At 46.6% G+C, this 16,576-nt stretch overlaps 1 protein-coding gene across 1 annotated transcript in view; it reads right to left on the bottom strand.

Annotated features, from left to right (window-relative positions):
• LOC128694134 (glutamate receptor-like) overlaps nucleotides 1–16,576 on the bottom strand; it is a 48,018-nt gene that overhangs the window by 12,336 nt on the left and 19,106 nt on the right. Inside the window, exons 2-5 of the mRNA XM_070105297.1 lie at nucleotides 10,162–10,270; nucleotides 9,696–9,890; nucleotides 4,835–4,992; nucleotides 4,498–4,623 (exon numbers count right to left, since the gene is read on the bottom strand). Of these exons, the coding sequence (XP_069961398.1) occupies nucleotides 4,498–4,623; nucleotides 4,835–4,992; nucleotides 9,696–9,890; nucleotides 10,162–10,270 (588 nt within the window). The remainder of the gene's footprint in view (nucleotides 1–4,497; nucleotides 4,624–4,834; nucleotides 4,993–9,695; nucleotides 9,891–10,161; nucleotides 10,271–16,576) is intronic.

Here is a 16,576-nt window from a genome sequence, read left to right as displayed (position 1 = left end):
CCCTTTTGGTGTTTGCTTACAGGATCCAAAATTACACTCTGCTGTTATCTCTCCCATCTCAGGCTATAATTTATTGTATTCTTCAGATCCTTTTCCTGATGGGACCTTTAATGAAAGTGCCCTTCTTCTACGCACTGATATTCCGTACCATCAGCTATTTGTTCGTACGTACTTCGCTGCATTACACAGCAGCCCGTATCCACTTGCATAGGTGGTATACGCTCTGTTCTTTATATCTCTCTCCTTCTCGGGCATTATCTATTCCGGATATTGCCTTTCTTGTTTCGTCATTACCGCCACCGATTCTGTTACTTGGTGATTTTAATGCCCACCATTTCCTCTGGGGGGGGTCTCACTGTGATTCCCGTGGCATTCAGTTAGAGGCTTTTCTTGCCACCCACCCCCTCCATGTTTTAAATACAGGTACTCACTCCCATTTTGATCCTCGGACTCACACTCTCTCTTGCATCGATCTCTCAGTCTGCTCTTCCTCCGCCGCATTAGACTTCACTTGGTCTATTCTCCTGGACTTACATGACAGCGATCATTTCCCAATCATTCTTACTTCCCCTTCATATTCACCACCTCTTCTTAACCCACGCTGGCAATTTGATCAGGCAAATTGGAACCTTTACTCACACCTAACTGTTTTTAGAGAGGTTCCTTCTTCGTCCTCCATCGATGAGTTTTTACACCTCTTCTCGTCCTCCGTTTTAACCGCAGCTTCTCATTCTATACCCCAAACTTCGGGCAGGCATTCTCAGAAATGCGTTCCTTGGTGGTCTCCTGCTTGTGATCGTGCAGTACGTTTGAAACGCGCTGCATGGGGCAGGTACCGGTACAATAGAACCACAGAGAGACTTCTTGATTTTAAGCAGAAGCGTGCGATCGCTCGCCGTGTCATCCATGACGCTCAATGCACTTGCTGGCGAGATTATGTCTCCACCATCACCTCTGCTTCCTCTATGAGTGCAGTCTGGAAAAAAGCACGAAAACTGAATGGTAAATATTCTCCTGACCCGGCTCCTGTTCTGCGGGTTGCCGGTGTTGATATAGCAAACCCACTAGATGTTGCCAATGAAATTGGCAATCATCTGGTCCGTATTTCTCAGGGACTCCATCTATGCCCCTCATTTTTTTCCTCAAAGTCTGCCCGAGAGTTAGCACCCTTGGACTTTTCTTCTCTCAGAGAAGAACAGTATAATGTGCCTTTTACACTTCAAGAACTGGAGGCAACACTCTCAGCTTGCCGATCATCGGCAGCTGGGCCCGACGACATTCATATTCGTATGCTACAACATTTACATCAGTCAGCCCTTGCAGTCCTATTATGCCTTTACAATCTTATTTGGTCACAAGGAGTTCTTCCACAGCTGTGGAAATCCGCCATTGTTCTCCCTTTCCGCAAACCAGGCACTACGGGACATGAAACCTCCCACTATCGTCGCATTGCTCTTACCAGTGCAGTTTGCAAAGTGATGGAACGCCTAGTAAATAGACGTTTAGTGTGGTATTTAGAGACACACAACAGTCTCTCTACTCGTCAATATGGCTTTCGTAAGGGACGTTCTACCATTGTAATGCCTTTGTGAATAACCACTCAGTTATTGCCATATTTTTTGACCTTGAGAAGGCATATGACACAACTTGGAGGTATAATATTTTAGCCCAAGCCCACTCCTTAGGCCTTCGAGGCAATCTACCATCCTTCCTTAAGAACTTTTTAACTGACAGGCATTTCCGTGTTCGGGTTAATAATGTGCTCTCCCCGGACTTTATCCAAGCTGAAGGTGTCCCCCAGGGATGTGTTCTTAGCACAACACTTTTTCTCCTTGCTATTAATGATTTGGCCTCTAGTCTTCCATCAAATATTTGGTCATCACTCTATGTTGATGACTTCGCTATTGCCTGTGCAGGCGCTGACTGTCACCTCATTACAGTTTCTCTCCAGCATGCAGTTGACCGTGTTTCCAATTGGGCCACCACACGTGGGTTTAAATTTTCCAGCACTAAAACCCACCAAATTACTTTCACTAGACGCTCTGTCATCTCAGATCATCCTTTGTACCTCTATGGCTCCCGTATCCCTGAACGTGATACAGTCAAGTTTCTGGGCCTCCTCTTTGATCGTAGGTTATCCTGGAAACCTCACATTACCTCTCTGAAGGCAACTTGTCACAGCCGGCTGAACCTTCTTAAAACCCTTGCTCATCTTTCATGGGGAGCTGATCATCGAACCCTTCTTTGCCTACATTCCACCCTTATTTTATCGAAACTTGATTATGGTGACCAGATCTATTCAGCGGCATCTCCTGCTACTCTCTCTAGCCTTAACCCCATTCATCACCAAGGATTACGTTTATGCCTTGGTGCTTTTCGCTCTTCCCCTGTCGAGAGCCTCTATGCAGAAGCGAACGTTCCATCCTTATCCGATCGACGTGATGCCCATTGCCTTCGCTACTATGTACGCTCTCATGATCTCCGCAATCCTTCCATTTATAGAATGGTCACTGATATTAGTAGACATTCTTTATTTGTTCGCCGCCCCTGTTTACTCTGTCCCTTCTCTCTTCGCCTTCATTCGCTCTTGTCTTCTCTTCAATTACCACCTTTCTATGTTCATGTAGCATCTCACTTTTCCCTACCCCCCTGGGAAGTTCCAGCTGTTCGAGTCTGTTCTTTCTCTCTCCCTTGCTCGAAAGCCCAACTGTCTACGGTCGCTTCCCGCTCTCTTTTTCTTGACCACTTTCACTCTCATTCTCATGCCACTGCTGTGTACACAGATGGCTCTAAGTCTTCTGATGGCGTAGGATTTGCAGCAGTGTTTCCGGACAGCGTCGTACGAGGGCATTTACTATCTTCGGCTAGTATTTTTACTGCTGAATTGTATGCCATCCTTGCAGCACTTATCCGTATTGCATCTATGCCTGTGTCATCATTTGTGGTTGTCTCAGACTCCCTTAGTGCTTTACAGGCTATACAGAAATTTGATACACCTCACCCCTTAGTCCTCCGTATCCAACTTTGGCTACGCCGCATCTTTACCAAGCATAAAGATATTGTTTTTTGTTGGGTCCCTGGTCATGTTGACGTACAGGGCAATGAACAGGCAGACACTGCTGCGCGGTCAGCAGTACATGACCTACCAGTTTCATATAGAGGTATTCCATTTACGGACTATTTTGCTGCAATATCTTCCCACCTTCACACCCGTTGGCAACACCGTTGGTCTACTATGCTCGGCAACAAACTTCAGTCTATTAAACCAAGTATAGGTTACTGGCCATCTTCTTATCACCAGTGTCGAGGTTGGGAGACTACTCTCTCCCGTCTTCGCATTGGCCAAACTCGTCTTACTCATGGATATCTCATGGAGAGGCGCCCTGCTCCTCTCTGTGAGAATTGCCAAGCTCCATTATCAGTCAGCCACATTCTGTTGGACTGCCCACTTTATCAACGAGCACGCAGAATTTACCTCCATCGTCGTCTTCGCTCCGCTGCTCTCTCTTTATCTTCCCTTCTCGCTGATGGACCCACCTTTCATCCGGACTCTCTCATTGACTTTTTGACAACAACTGACTTACTTCACAAATTCTGATACCTTCAGCCCTTTCTACTTCAATCTCTTGCTACCCTCTACCCCCGTACTATCCCCTGCCCCGCTGTTTTCTGTAACCTACTGATCATCCCTCCTCCCTTCTGCCATCCAATACCCTCGCTTCCTTCCCTACCCTGCAGCACTGTATAGCCCTTGTGGCTTAGCGCTTCTTTTTGATTATAATAATAATAATGCAAGCTGCATTGGCAACATATACAGTGGCACTCTTGTGTCCCATTTTAGGGAAATCCTAAGGGCACGTGAGAAACAGAGCTCTCTGGACAGTTATTTTGTGCAACGGGTCCAGTGACTCTCAAGCTGGTCTTACTGGCATTAAAAAGCCAAGGAGGGAGGTAACCCCACCAAAGGACTTGGTACCTGCTGCTGGCACATCACTCATCAACAACTCCACAATAAAGGTAAGTGGCATTTAATTATTGTTTATTTTGCATGTCCCATTCCTTTCCATATAAGGAAATGTATATTTCATGTAAAAAAAAAAAAATCAGACTTTGGGGTGTCAGGAATGGATTAATTCTATTTCCATTATTTCTTATGGGGAAAATTAACTCCACCAACGGCAAGCCCTCTAGAACGGATTAACACCGTTGGTTGAGGGTCCACTGTATTTCTTTTATATTCACAGGTAATGAATTCCAGATTTTTGGGCCTTATATGTGCATTGAATTTTTACATAGTGTGAGATGGACACGGGGAACATCAAAGAGTGATCTGTGCCTTGTGTTGTGGTCATGTGTTCTGTTGAGGTTGGTAAGGGTATTATTATTACTATTATTATCTTGCATTGTGATGACAGATGAAAATAAAATAAAAATAATAGTAATACTATTAATTATAATTATTTTATCGTCACAATACAAGGTGAGGAGAGGCATGACCTTCACTATCTGTGTGATGGAAGTGAAGGGTTGTTCTAGCGTGCGCACCATCAGGAAGGCTGTCAGGTTACTGCAGTAGTAGATGGTCACCACGAACCCACTCACCATCACCATCCCCAGCAACACCTGAGCGGGGAACACACATGCTCACCTTTCGCCTACATGTTTAGCACCTACGTTAGCATTTCAAATATATTTACATCTATATCACCATCTTAATAAATTTAAATAAAAATAATCACCATCTGTAGGAGTCAACATCTCTCCCTCTCTCTTGTTTTATCAACTACGTATATCCTCCATGGTAACCTACAAAGAGAGGAGAAGATTATGTTACCTGCATGGGTGTACGCGTTGGGTGTCGCGCTGACTGGTTACAGAAGAAGGCAAGAATGACGAGGAATGCAGAGGAGGGAGAGTGTAACTCCTGGTGGTCTGGAGCCTCCAGTCCCAGCCCCATCACTGGCACCAGCACTGTCAGTCCCAACACACAACCTGCAGACACGTACCACAACATTCTGTACTCCGTGTCTGATGTTGGCCAACACTCAACAGCAACAGCCACCAAAACATAAACTCACACCTGCCAAGACCACCTCTACAAAGCCAAACACTACACAGATATGACCACCATAACCATCACACACACACAAAGCACCGCTACCATACAGCACTCAGAGAATATGCAACAGGAGAGGGTCTAGGAAGCGAGGTAAAACATGATCACAACTGCGAGGAGAATATCAAAGTGAAGTTAAACAATCCTCATTATCTTTAAGATCTCGCTTATAAAAAAATGGTAAACAAGTGAAAAATGAGAAATGCCGAGAACTATGCCAACGTTTACAACGAGGGATATGTGAGAACCTCTAAATCATAGACTTGTGTTAATAATAAATCTAAGTTGGGGAGAGTCTGGTGTTCAGACTGGTTCAGTTTTGTATGCACTTTAAGTTCTGATACTTTAAGAAATTATTACAAAAATGGATACAAAAAGCATCACATACCGTGGCTGCAATGTTTCACAAATATGTGGAAGTGTTTGAACATACCATTTTCACTTCACAAATAACCGGCACTTAGCAACATTCCACTCACTCCTCAATTTTTATCAAATCACAACATTATCATATCTCTCCTAAGAACGCGTTAATTGTGAAAAAAATAATGGATAAATTACATGTACTTTGATGTACATATAAGAAAGGGTTTTCACATAGTTGCTCAGTAGTAGAGTTGCTGCCTCGGTAGCTAGTTCATCACGGGACATTTATTTTGAAAATGTTAATATACATGAGGTTTAAAAAGCAACTGGATTTGAGACTTCTTGTTTAGAAGAATGATGATTAAATATGATTTTGTTTGGATTTTTAACTCCGGAAGTTAGCCATCCAGGATAACCCAAGAAAGTCAGTATGTAATCGAGGACTGTCTGTCTTATTTCCGTTGTGGTCCTTCAGTCTTGTTCCTCAGGATGCCACCCACACTAGTCGACTGATACCTAGGCACCTACTTGCTTGCTAGATGAACTGGGACAGCAGGTGTAAGGAAACACGCCCAATGTTTCCACCCTTGCCGGGGATCTAACAATGGACACAGTATGTAAGGTGAGAGCGTTGAATACCAGGTCATGGGACACTGCAATGCGAACAGTGATTACAAACAAGCATTATGGGTTGATGCTGTATAGCCCTTGTGGCTTAGCGCTTCTTTTTGATTATAATAATAATTATGGGTTGATGTGATTAACAGTGGCGTAAGAGAGAGAGATGGTGGTTATTGTCACAAGGTGTGCACTGTGCTACCATGCCGAAAGTTAGGTATGGTTTGACAGGAAACAGAACAAGTTACACAGATAACCCGCACATTAAAGAGAGAAGCTTACGACGACGTTTCGGTCTGACTTGGACCTTTTACAAAATCACACTAACCAGAAGTGGAGCAGGACGATTATATATAGGCAGGAAGAGGTGGGGGTGGTAGTAGTAGTAGTAGTAGTAATAGTAGTAGTAGAGGTAGTAGTAGTGGTAGTGGGGAATAAGGAGGAGTAGCCAGTCAAATACAAAGAAAGGGGAGCACTGCAAGGGAGCTAGGTGCCCACAGAGGGAGAGCAAGCACACAGAGGTGGGTGAAAGGGGAAGTGGTGAAATAAATAAAGAACAGAAACACGAGACAGAAGAAAGACAACCCAGTGGAGAAAAAGGAAAGAGGAAAGGGGAAGAAGGAGGAGAAGAAAAAGAAAAAGAAAAAAAAAATGAGGAGTCAGGTTAAGTCACGGGTGTTCTGAAGTTTGGAGCATTTTACAATGTAGTGGGAGAGGAAGGCATCTACAGAGACGAAGCCAGGACTAAGATTCATTCAGGGAAAGTTGTGTATTAGAGAGGATTCAACTAGATGGCGACTGTTCGAGTTGGGAGTAGGGAAGACAGTTTTAGCAGAAGACTAGTCAGTAGGACGGCTATGATCTCTGACGTGACAGAAAAGAGCATTGTTAGTGTCAGCAAGCCTAACACTATTTTTGTGCTCCCTAAGTCTGTCAGAAAGAGATCGACCAGTTTCTCCGAAGTATTGAAGAGGACAGGAGGAGCAAGAAATAGAGTAGACACCAGGAACATCTGTAGAGGAAGGAAAGGTATGAACGAGATTAGTGCGAAGAGCGTTAGTCTGGCGGAAGGTAAGCTTGATGTCTAAGGGACGGAGAGAATTGTTGAGATTAGAAAGACTGGAAATGTAGGGAAGGCAGAGGATAGAAGAGTTCCCAGGAGTAGAGAGTTTGGGAGAGAAGAAATTACGTTTAGCACGCGAGAGGGCAGAGTCTATGAAATGGGAAGGGTAGATAAGACAGGAAAACAAATTATGAAGAGTGGAAATTTCTGCTGGAAGGAACTGAGGATCACAGATGTGGAGGGCACGGAGAAAGAGGGAGATAAGAACACTTTTCTTGACAGGGGAAGCATGATAGGAAAAGTAGTGAATGTACATGCCACTGTGCATAGGTTTTCGGTAAACGGAAAAGGAAAAACCTGTATCTGAGTGGTGGACATGGACATCAAGGAAAGGAAGCAAGGAATTAGATTCCCATTCAGCTTTAAACTTAATGGAAGGGGCAAGATTATTAAGAGCTTCAAGAAAAGGTTGGAAGAGACTGGAGTTATGAGACCACAGAGCAAAGATGTCATCCACATAGTGGAACCAGAGTGAAGGTTGCACATCGAGGGTAGGAAGAAGAACAGTCTCGAAGTATTCCATGTAAAGATTAACAAGGACAGGAGAGAGAGGAGAGCCCATAGCGACACCGAAGGTTTGAGAATAATATTTCCCTTGGAAGGAAAAGGAATTAGAGTCCACACAGAGGTGGATAAGATCAAGAAAGACATCAGTAGGTATAGGGAGATGTAGAAACCCTTCATGGGCCTTCTCTTTAAGGAAATCAAGGACATCATCAAGAGGGACATTGGTGAAGAGGGACTCAACGTCAAGACTAAGCATCATACAGGTTGGGAGAGAGCGAACCCATTTTTCCTTTTCCGTTTACCGAAAACCTATGCACAGTGGTATGTACATTCACTACTTTTCCTATTATGCTTCCCCTGTCAAGAAAAGTGTTCTTATCTCCCTCTTTCTCCTTGCCCTCCGCATCTGTGATCCTCAGTTCCTTCCAGCAGAAATTTCCACTCTTCATAATTCGTTTTCCCGTCTTGGCTACCCTTCCCATTTCATAGACTCTGCCCTCTCATGTGCTAAACGTAATTTCTTCTCTCCCAAACTCTCTACTCCTGGGAACTCTTCTATCCTCTGCCTTCCCTACATTTCCGGTCTTTCTAATCTCAACAATTCTCTCCGTCCCTTAGACATCAAGCTTACCTTCCGCCAGACTAACGCTCTTCGCACTAATCTCGTTCATACCTCTCCTCCCTCTACAGATGTTCCTGGTGTCTACTCTATTTCTTGCTCCTCCTGTCCTCTTCAATACTTCGGAGAAACTGGTTGATCTCTTTCTGACAGACTTAGGGAGCACAAAAAATAGTGTTAGGCTTGCCGACACTAACAATGCTCTTTTCTGTCACGTCAGAGATCATAGCCGTCCTACTGACTAGTCTTCTGCTAAAACTGTCTTCCCTACTTCCAACTCGAACAGTCGCCGTCTAGTTGAATCCTCTCTAATACACAACTTTCCTTGTATGAATCTTAGTCCTGGCTTCATCTCTGTAGATGCCTTCCTCTCCCACTACATTGTAAAATGCTCCAAACTTCAGAACACCCGTGACTTAACCTGACTCCTCATTTTTTCTTTTTCTTTTTCTTCTTCTCCCTCTTCCCCTTTCCTCCTTCCTTTTTCTCTTCTGGGTTGTCTTTCTTTCTTCTGTCTCGTGTTTCTGTTCCTTCTTTATTTATTTCACCACTTCCCCTTTCACCCACCTCTGTGTGCTTGCTCTCCCTCTGTGGGCACCTAGCTCCCTTGCAGTGCTCCCCTTTCTTTGTATTTGACTGGCTCCTCCTTATTCCCCACTTGTACCATGCCACCACCACCACCACCACCACCACCACCACCACCACCACCACCACCACCACCACCACCACCACCACCACCACCACCACCACCACCTCCTCCTCCTCCTCCTCCTCCTCCTCCTCCTCCTCCTCCTCCTCCTCCTCCTCCTCTTCTTCTTCTTCTTCTTCTCCTCTTCTTCTCCTCCTCCTTCCTGCCTATATGTAGCCGTCCTGCTCCACTTCTGGTTAGTGTGACTTTGTAAATGGTCCAAGTCGGACCGAAACGTCGTCGTAAGCTTCTCTCTTTTATGTGCGGGTTATTTGTGTATCGTTCCAGTCACGGTATTATGCCTTTTTTTTTTGTTATTTAACAGGACAAGTGTCTCCTGATGCAGGTCTTAGTCATATGATGACCCACAGTAGGATCTTTTGGACATCTATTCGAGGCCTTCCACTGGCTTACCGGCCTACCCCTTTAAAAATTAAGGTTATAACCACAGTATGACATTAGAATAAAGGGGGCAGTGAATAAGATCTTAAACTGCAGCCCAGAATCTCATTCATACAACAATGTAAAATGACCGAGAGAAAGTTAAAAAAAACTGTTATTAGAACGCCCGCAGAAAAAAATTTAAAAAAAAATACAATATTTTTTTAACTAGGAGCTTAATTAAGTGACGGTATCAAGGGACTCTGAAGGTCCTAACCCAAGAGCAGGATCCAGACGTGTGTGGTGAAGGGGAAGGATAGAGCCATCCAGGCTGGCAAGGGACGGGGCGCCGGCGTTATGAAACAAGCTCTTTCGAAGTCGAAGGGCGCAGAGAAGGTGATGAACCTGGCTCGTTCCTCCGTCAGGAACACGTTACCCACGCCCATCTCAGCCTCATCCCGGTGTACTTGGCCTGAACGGGTGACTTGTTACACAGTAAAACAAATCTCTGAACGTGAAGTAAATATTGTACAGAATATAATTATGGAAGTGAATGTTCTAATTTGCATAAACAATTGTGACGCCTCAAGACTGAAATACCGAGTAATTGCATCATTAAGGTAAAGAAAATATCGTAAAGGTATCATCAAACATTCGAGGGGAAAAAACACAGTCATTACAAGTTTGTAGTGCAGTAGAGTACTTTTAAGTACTCACTCGTCCTGGTTACCAGCGTATCTTACCGACCATGCCGGTGTAGGTACCATTGGGGAGCAGCGCCCCCCACATGTCAGGTCCTGGACTGGAGAAGACTGCAGTGAAGTTGAGAGCTTCTCCCAGCGCCAGCACCACCTGTTACAAACAAATCACGTCTCCACATTATTATAATTATAATAAAAAAAAGCGGTGAACCTACAAAGGCCACGCCTCCATAAATAGCTCTTTCATTTGTAATTTATATCTTTATTATCAAATCTTCACATTAAAGCCACTTCAGAAGTGTGAGAAAGAAGTACAGTGCTCATCTGTTGCATTGTTTACAGTGTGACTTTGTCAATGGTCCAAGTCGGACCGAAACGTCGTCGTAAGCTTCTCTCTGTGTGACTTTGTCAATGGTCCAAGTCGGACCGAAACGTCGTCGTAAGCTTCTCTCTTTTATGTGCGGGTTATTTGTGTATCGTTCCAGTCACGGTATTGTGCCTTTTTGTTATTTATTTACATGTTATATTGAAGACAGAAAGTATTGTGATACCGACATTATGGATAAAAGAACACAAGTTTATGCACTTTAAGACGTCTCGTTTCCATCTGTCCTTTCATGTGGTTTTATTTGTGTCACTGACCAGAATTTATTATACTTATGTATTTAGTGATCCTCACATGCCTAGTAATATTTTACTTGAGTTTTACTTTTCATGCATTAAGCAATAACATATATTATCAACCGACAGTTGAAATATTATCATTATATGATTTGCTTTATAGATATTATCCAGTTAAGCTTGTGGCAAACACGAGTCAAACCTGGAACTAAGATCACGTCAGGAAAATTACATCCAATGGGAGACAAAAGAGGTTAGTGCAACACAAGTAATATCAGTATTATCTATAAATTCACTGCCTGCATATTTAATCCATTTATTTTGTGGACTATTTTTTTTTCAGAAATGAATCTCAGTGCTAATTGATGTGAGAAACCACTCAAAAATGCATTGATAAAGTCAATATTGAATGATCTTGTTGCCATAGATCTTGTTTTGGCACGGGAACACTTGACGTCTACGTGCCATCCTCTCAGCATGTGACTCAGGTATACAATGATCATAATCTACTGACTTCTTTGAACTCCATGCAGAATAAGAACACTTGTCTAATAAGCTTTAAGATTTCATCCCCACAACATCACTATGAAACACAGTGTGGCAGTGGACTCGCTCTCCAGGGCTTGTTAGTTACGATGTACTTCTTATATATATTTGTTTTAATAATGGGTCATGGGTAGCTTTAAGCTCTCTTTCTTACCTTACTGGGTACTATAAACTAACCTTTGTATATATCTAGTAACTTTTTTTTTTTTTGTAGCGAGGGACACATTTCTACCATCCAAAAGTGTCTTGGACCTTTGCTATAAAGAACTACCCTTGCTTTATCACTCTTGGTTCGTTCCTTGTCTAGTAATTTGACTTATGGTCAGGTACCACAGGCCTTTCATTTATATTTGTGTTCGTAATACTCGCTTACACTCAGGTACTGGAGTTACTACTGGAGTACTGGAGTTACTACTGGAGTACTGGAGTTACTACTGGAGTACTGGAGTTACTACTGGAGTACTGGAGTTACTACTTGAGACGTACAGTACACGTGTCTAATTCTTCGCCATGACAGTTGTTAGAGTAGTGAGGCATCATCAAGGACGAGCTTCATTTCTCCCAGGAATGGCTGGCGGTGGCACATCAGCACCTCTCCCTACTGTCCAAATTGAGTCAGCGTGTACTAACTTCTTGGCCACTCGAAAAAGTCTCCATGACCCATATGAAATTGAAGGGTGGCTGCATAGTTTATATTAGAATATGTCTATCGTTGGTGACCGTGTGTAGTGTCCAGACAGTGGGAAGTGTGTGTAGTGTCCAGACAGTGGGAGGTGTGTGTAGTGTCCAGACAGTGGGAGGTGTGTGTAGTGTCCAGACAGTCCAGACAGTGGGAGGTGTGTGTCGGGTCCAGTCAGTGGGAGGCGTGTGTAGTGTCCAGACAGTGGGAGGTGTGTGTAGTGTCCAGACAGTGGGAGGTGTGTGTAGTGTCCAGACAGTGGGAGGTGTGTGTAGTGTCCAGACAGTGGGAGGTGTGTGTAGTGTCCAGACAGTGGGAGGTGTGTGTAGTGTCCAGACAGTGGGAGGTGTGTGTAGTGTCCAGACCTTGGGAGGTGTGTAGTGTCCAGTGTGGGAGGTGTGTGTAGTGTCCAGACAGTGGGAGGTGTGTGTAGTGTCCAGGCAGTGGGAGGTGTGTGTAGTGTCCAGACAGTGGGAGGTGTGTGTAGTGTCCAGACAGTGGGAGGTGTGTGTAGTGTCCAGACAGTGGGAGGTGTGTGTAGTGTCCAGACAGTGGGAGGTGTGTGTAGTGTCCAGACAGTGGGAGGTGTGTGTAGTGTCCAGACAGTGGGAGGTGTGTGTAGTGTCTAGACAGTGGGAGGTGTGTGTAGTGTCCAGACAGTGGGAAGTGTGTGTAGTGTCCAGACAGTGAGAGGTGTGTGTGTAGTGTCCAGACAGTAGGAGGTGTGTGTAGTGTCCAGACAGTGGGAGGTGTGTGTAGTGTCCAGACAGTGGGAGGTGTGTGTAGTGTCCAGACAGTGGGAGGTGTGTGTAGTGTTCAGACAGTTGGAGGTGTGTGTAGTGTCCAGACAGTGGGAAGTGTGTGTAGAGTCCAGACAGTGGGAAGTGTGTGTTGTGTCCAGACAGTGGGAGGTGTGTAGTGCCCAGACAGTGGGAGGTGTGTGTAGTGTCCAGACAGTGGGAGGTGTGTGTAGTGTCCAGACAGTGGGAGGTGTGTGTAGTGTCCAGACAGTGGGAGGTGTGTGTAGTGTCCAGACAGTGGGAGGTGTGTGTAGTGTCCAGACAGTGGGAGGTGTGTGTAGTGTCCAGACAGTGGGAGGTGTGTGTAGTGTCCAGACAGTGGGAGGTGTGTGTAGTGTCCAGACAGTGGGAAGTGTGTGTAGTGTCCAGACAGTTGAAGGTGTGCGTAGTGTCAAGACAGTGGGAAGTGTGTGTAGTGTCCAGACAGTGGGAGGTGTGTGTAGTGTCCAGACAGTGGGAGGTGTGTGTAGTGTCCAGACAGTGGGAGGTGTGTGTAGTATCCATACAGTGGGAGGTGTGTGTAGTGTCCAGACAGTGGGAGTGTCCAGACAGTGTGTGTAGTGTCCAGACAGTGGGAGGTGTGTGTAGTGTCCAGACAGTGGGAGGTGTGTGTAGTGTCCAGTGTGTGTAGTGTCCAGACAGTGGGACGTGTGTGTAGTGTCCAGACAGTGGGAGGTGTGTAGTGTCCAGTCAGTGTGAGGTGTGTGTAGTGTCCAGACAGTGGGAGTGTCCAGTGTGTAGTGTCCAGACAGTGGGAGGTGTGTGTAGTGTCCAGACAGTGGGAGGTGTGTGTAGTGTCCAGACAGTGGGAGGTGTGTGTAGTGTCCAGACAGTGGGACGTGTGTGTAGTGTCCAGACAGTGGGAGGTGTGTGTAGTGTCCAGACAGTGGGAGGTGTGTGTAGTGTCCAGACAGAGGGAAGTGTGTGTAGTGTCCAGACAGTGGGAGGTGTGTGTAGTGTCCAGACAGTGGGAAGTGTGTGTAGTGTCCAGACAATGGGAAGTGTGTGTAGTGTCCAGACAGTGGGAGCTGTGTGTAGTGTCCAGACAATGGGAGGTGTGTGTAGTGTCCAGACAGTAGGAGGTGTGTTTAGTGTCCAGACAGTGAGACGTGTGTGTACTGTCCAGACAGTGGGAGGTGTGTGTAGTGTCCAGACAGTGGGAGGTGTGTGTAGTGTCCAGGCAGCGGGAGGTGTGTGTAGTTTCCAGACAGTGGGAGGTGTGTGTAGTGTCCAGACAGTGGGAGGTGTGTGTAGTGTCCAGACAGTGGGAGGTGTGTGTAGTGTCCAGACAGTGGGAGGTGTGTGTAGTGTCCAGACAGTGGGAGGTGTGTGTAGTGTCCAGACAGTGGGACGTGTGTGTAGTGTCCAGACAGTGGGAGGTGTGTGTAGTGTCCAGACAGTGGGAGGTGTGTGTGTAGTGTCCAGACAGAGGGAGGTGTGTGTAGTGTCCAGACAGTGGGAGGTGTGTGTAGTGTCCAGACAGTGGGAGGTGTGTGTAGTGTCCAGACAGTGGGAGGTGTGTGTAGTGTCCAGACAGTGGGAGGTGTGTGTAGTGTCCAGACAGTGGGAGGTGTGTGTAGTGTCCAGACAGTGGGAGGTGTGTGTAGTGTCCAGACAGTGGGAGGTGTGTGTAGTGCCCAGACACAGGGAAGTGTGTGTAGTGTCCAGACAGTGGGAGGTGTGTGTAGTGTCCAGACAGTGAGACGTGTGTGTAGTGTCCAGACAGTGGGAGGTGTGTGTAGTGTCCAGACAGTGGGAGGTGTGTGTAGTGTCCAGACAGTGGGAGGTGTGTGTAGTGTCCAGACAGTGGGAGGTGTGTGTAGTGTCCAGACAGTGGGACGTGTGTGTAGTGTCCAGACAGTGGGAAGTGTGTGTAGTGTCCAGACAATGGGAAGTGTGTGTAGTGTCCAGACAGTGGGAGCTGTGTGTAGTGTCCAGACAATGGGAGGTGTGTGTAGTGTCCAGAGAGTAGGAGGTGTGTTTAGTGTCCAGACAGTGAGACGTGTGTGTACTGTCCAGACAGTGGGAGGTGTGTGTAGTGTCCAGAGTGGGAGTGGTGTAGTGTCCAGACAGTGTGTGTGTACTGTCCAGACAGTGGGAGGTGTGTGTAGTGTCCAGACAGTGGGAGGTGTGTGTAGTGTCCAGACAGTGGGAGACAGTGGGAGGTGTGTGTAGTGTCAAGAGAGTGGGATGTGTGTGTACTGTCCAGTCAGTGTGTGTAGTGTCCAGACAGTGGGAGGTGTGTGTAGAGTCCAGACAGTGGGAGGTATGTGTAGTGCCCAGACAGTGGGAGGTGTGTGTAGTGTCCAGTGGGAGGTGTGTGTAGTGTCCAGACAGTGGGAGGTGTGTGTAGTGTCCAGTGGGAGGTATGTGTAGTGTCCAGACAGTGGGAGGTGTGTGTAGTGTCCAGTGGGAGGTATGTGTTGTGTCCAGACAGTGGAAGGTTTGTGTAGTGTCCAGACAGTGGGAGGTGTGTGTAGTGTCCAGACAGTGGGAGGTGTGTGTAGTGTCCAGACAGTGGGACGTGTGTGTAGTGTCCAGACAGTGGGAGGTGTGTAGTGTCCAGACAGTGGGAGGTGTGTGTAGTGTCCAGACAGTGGGAGGTGTGTGTAGTGTCCAGACAGTGGGAGGTGTGTGTAGTGTCCAGACAGTGGGAGGTGTGTGTAGTGTCCAGACAGTGGGAGGTGTGTGTAGTGTCCAGACAGTGGGAGGTGTGTGTAGTGTCCAGACAGTGGGAGGTGTGTGTAGTGTCCAGACAGTGGGAGGTGTGTGTAGTGTCCAGACAGTGGGAGGTGTGTGTAGTGTCCTGACAGTGGGAGGTGTGTGTAGTGTCCAGACAGTTAGAGGTGTGTGTAGTGTCCAGACAGTGGGAGGTGTGTGTAGTGTTCAGACAGTTGGAGGTGTGTGTAGTGTCCAGACAGTGGGAAGTGTGTGTAGAGTCCAGACAGTGGGAAGTGTGTGTTGTGTCCAGACAGTGGGAGGTGTGTAGTGCCCAGACAGTGGGAGGTGTGTGTAGTGTCCAGACAGTGGGAGGTGTTTGTAGTGCCAAGACAGTGGGAGGTGTGTGTAGTGTCCAGACAGTGGGAGGTGTGTGTTGAGTCCAGACAGTGGGACGTGTGTGTAGTGTCCAAACAGTGGGAGGTGTGTGTAGTGTCCAGGCAGTGGGAGGTGTGTGTAGAGTCCAGACAGTGGGACGTGTGTGTAGTGTCCAGACAGTGGGAGGTGTGTGTAGTGTCCAGACAGTGGGAGGTGTGTGTGTAGTGTCCAGGGAGGTGTGTGTAGTGTCCAGACAGTGGGAGGTGTGTGTAGTGTCCAGACAGTGGGAGGTGTGTGTAGTGTCCAGACTGTGTGTAGTGTCCAGACAGTGGGAGGTGTGTGTAGTGTCCAGACAGTGGGAGGTGTGTGTAGTGTCCAGACAGTGGGAGGTGTGTGTGTGTCCAGACAGTGGGAGGTGTCCAGACAGTGGGAGGTGTGTGTAGTGTCCAGACAGTGGGAGGTGTGTGTAGTGTCCAGACAGTGGGAGGTGTGTGTGTAGTGTCCAGACAGTGGGAGGTGTGTGTAGTGTCCAGACAGTGGGAGGTGTGTGTAGTGTCCAGACAGTGGGAGGTGTGTGTAGTGTCCAGACAGTGGGAGGTGTGTGTAGTGTCCAGACAGTGGGAGGTGTGTGTAGTGTCCAGACAGTGGGAGGTGTGTGTAGTGTCCAGACAGTGGGAGGTGTGTGTAGTGTCCAGACAGTGGGAGGTGTGTGTAGTGTCCAGACAGTGGGAGGTGTGTGTAGTGTCCAGACAGTGGGAGGTGTGTGTAGTGTCCA

Source organism: Cherax quadricarinatus, chromosome 6 (genome assembly GCF_038502225.1).
Source record: "Cherax quadricarinatus isolate ZL_2023a chromosome 6, ASM3850222v1, whole genome shotgun sequence".
Taxonomy (NCBI): Eukaryota; Metazoa; Arthropoda; class Malacostraca; order Decapoda; family Parastacidae; genus Cherax; species Cherax quadricarinatus.
Note: the sequence above shows the minus strand (reverse complement) of the source record. Positions and strands in the feature narration are given on the sequence as shown.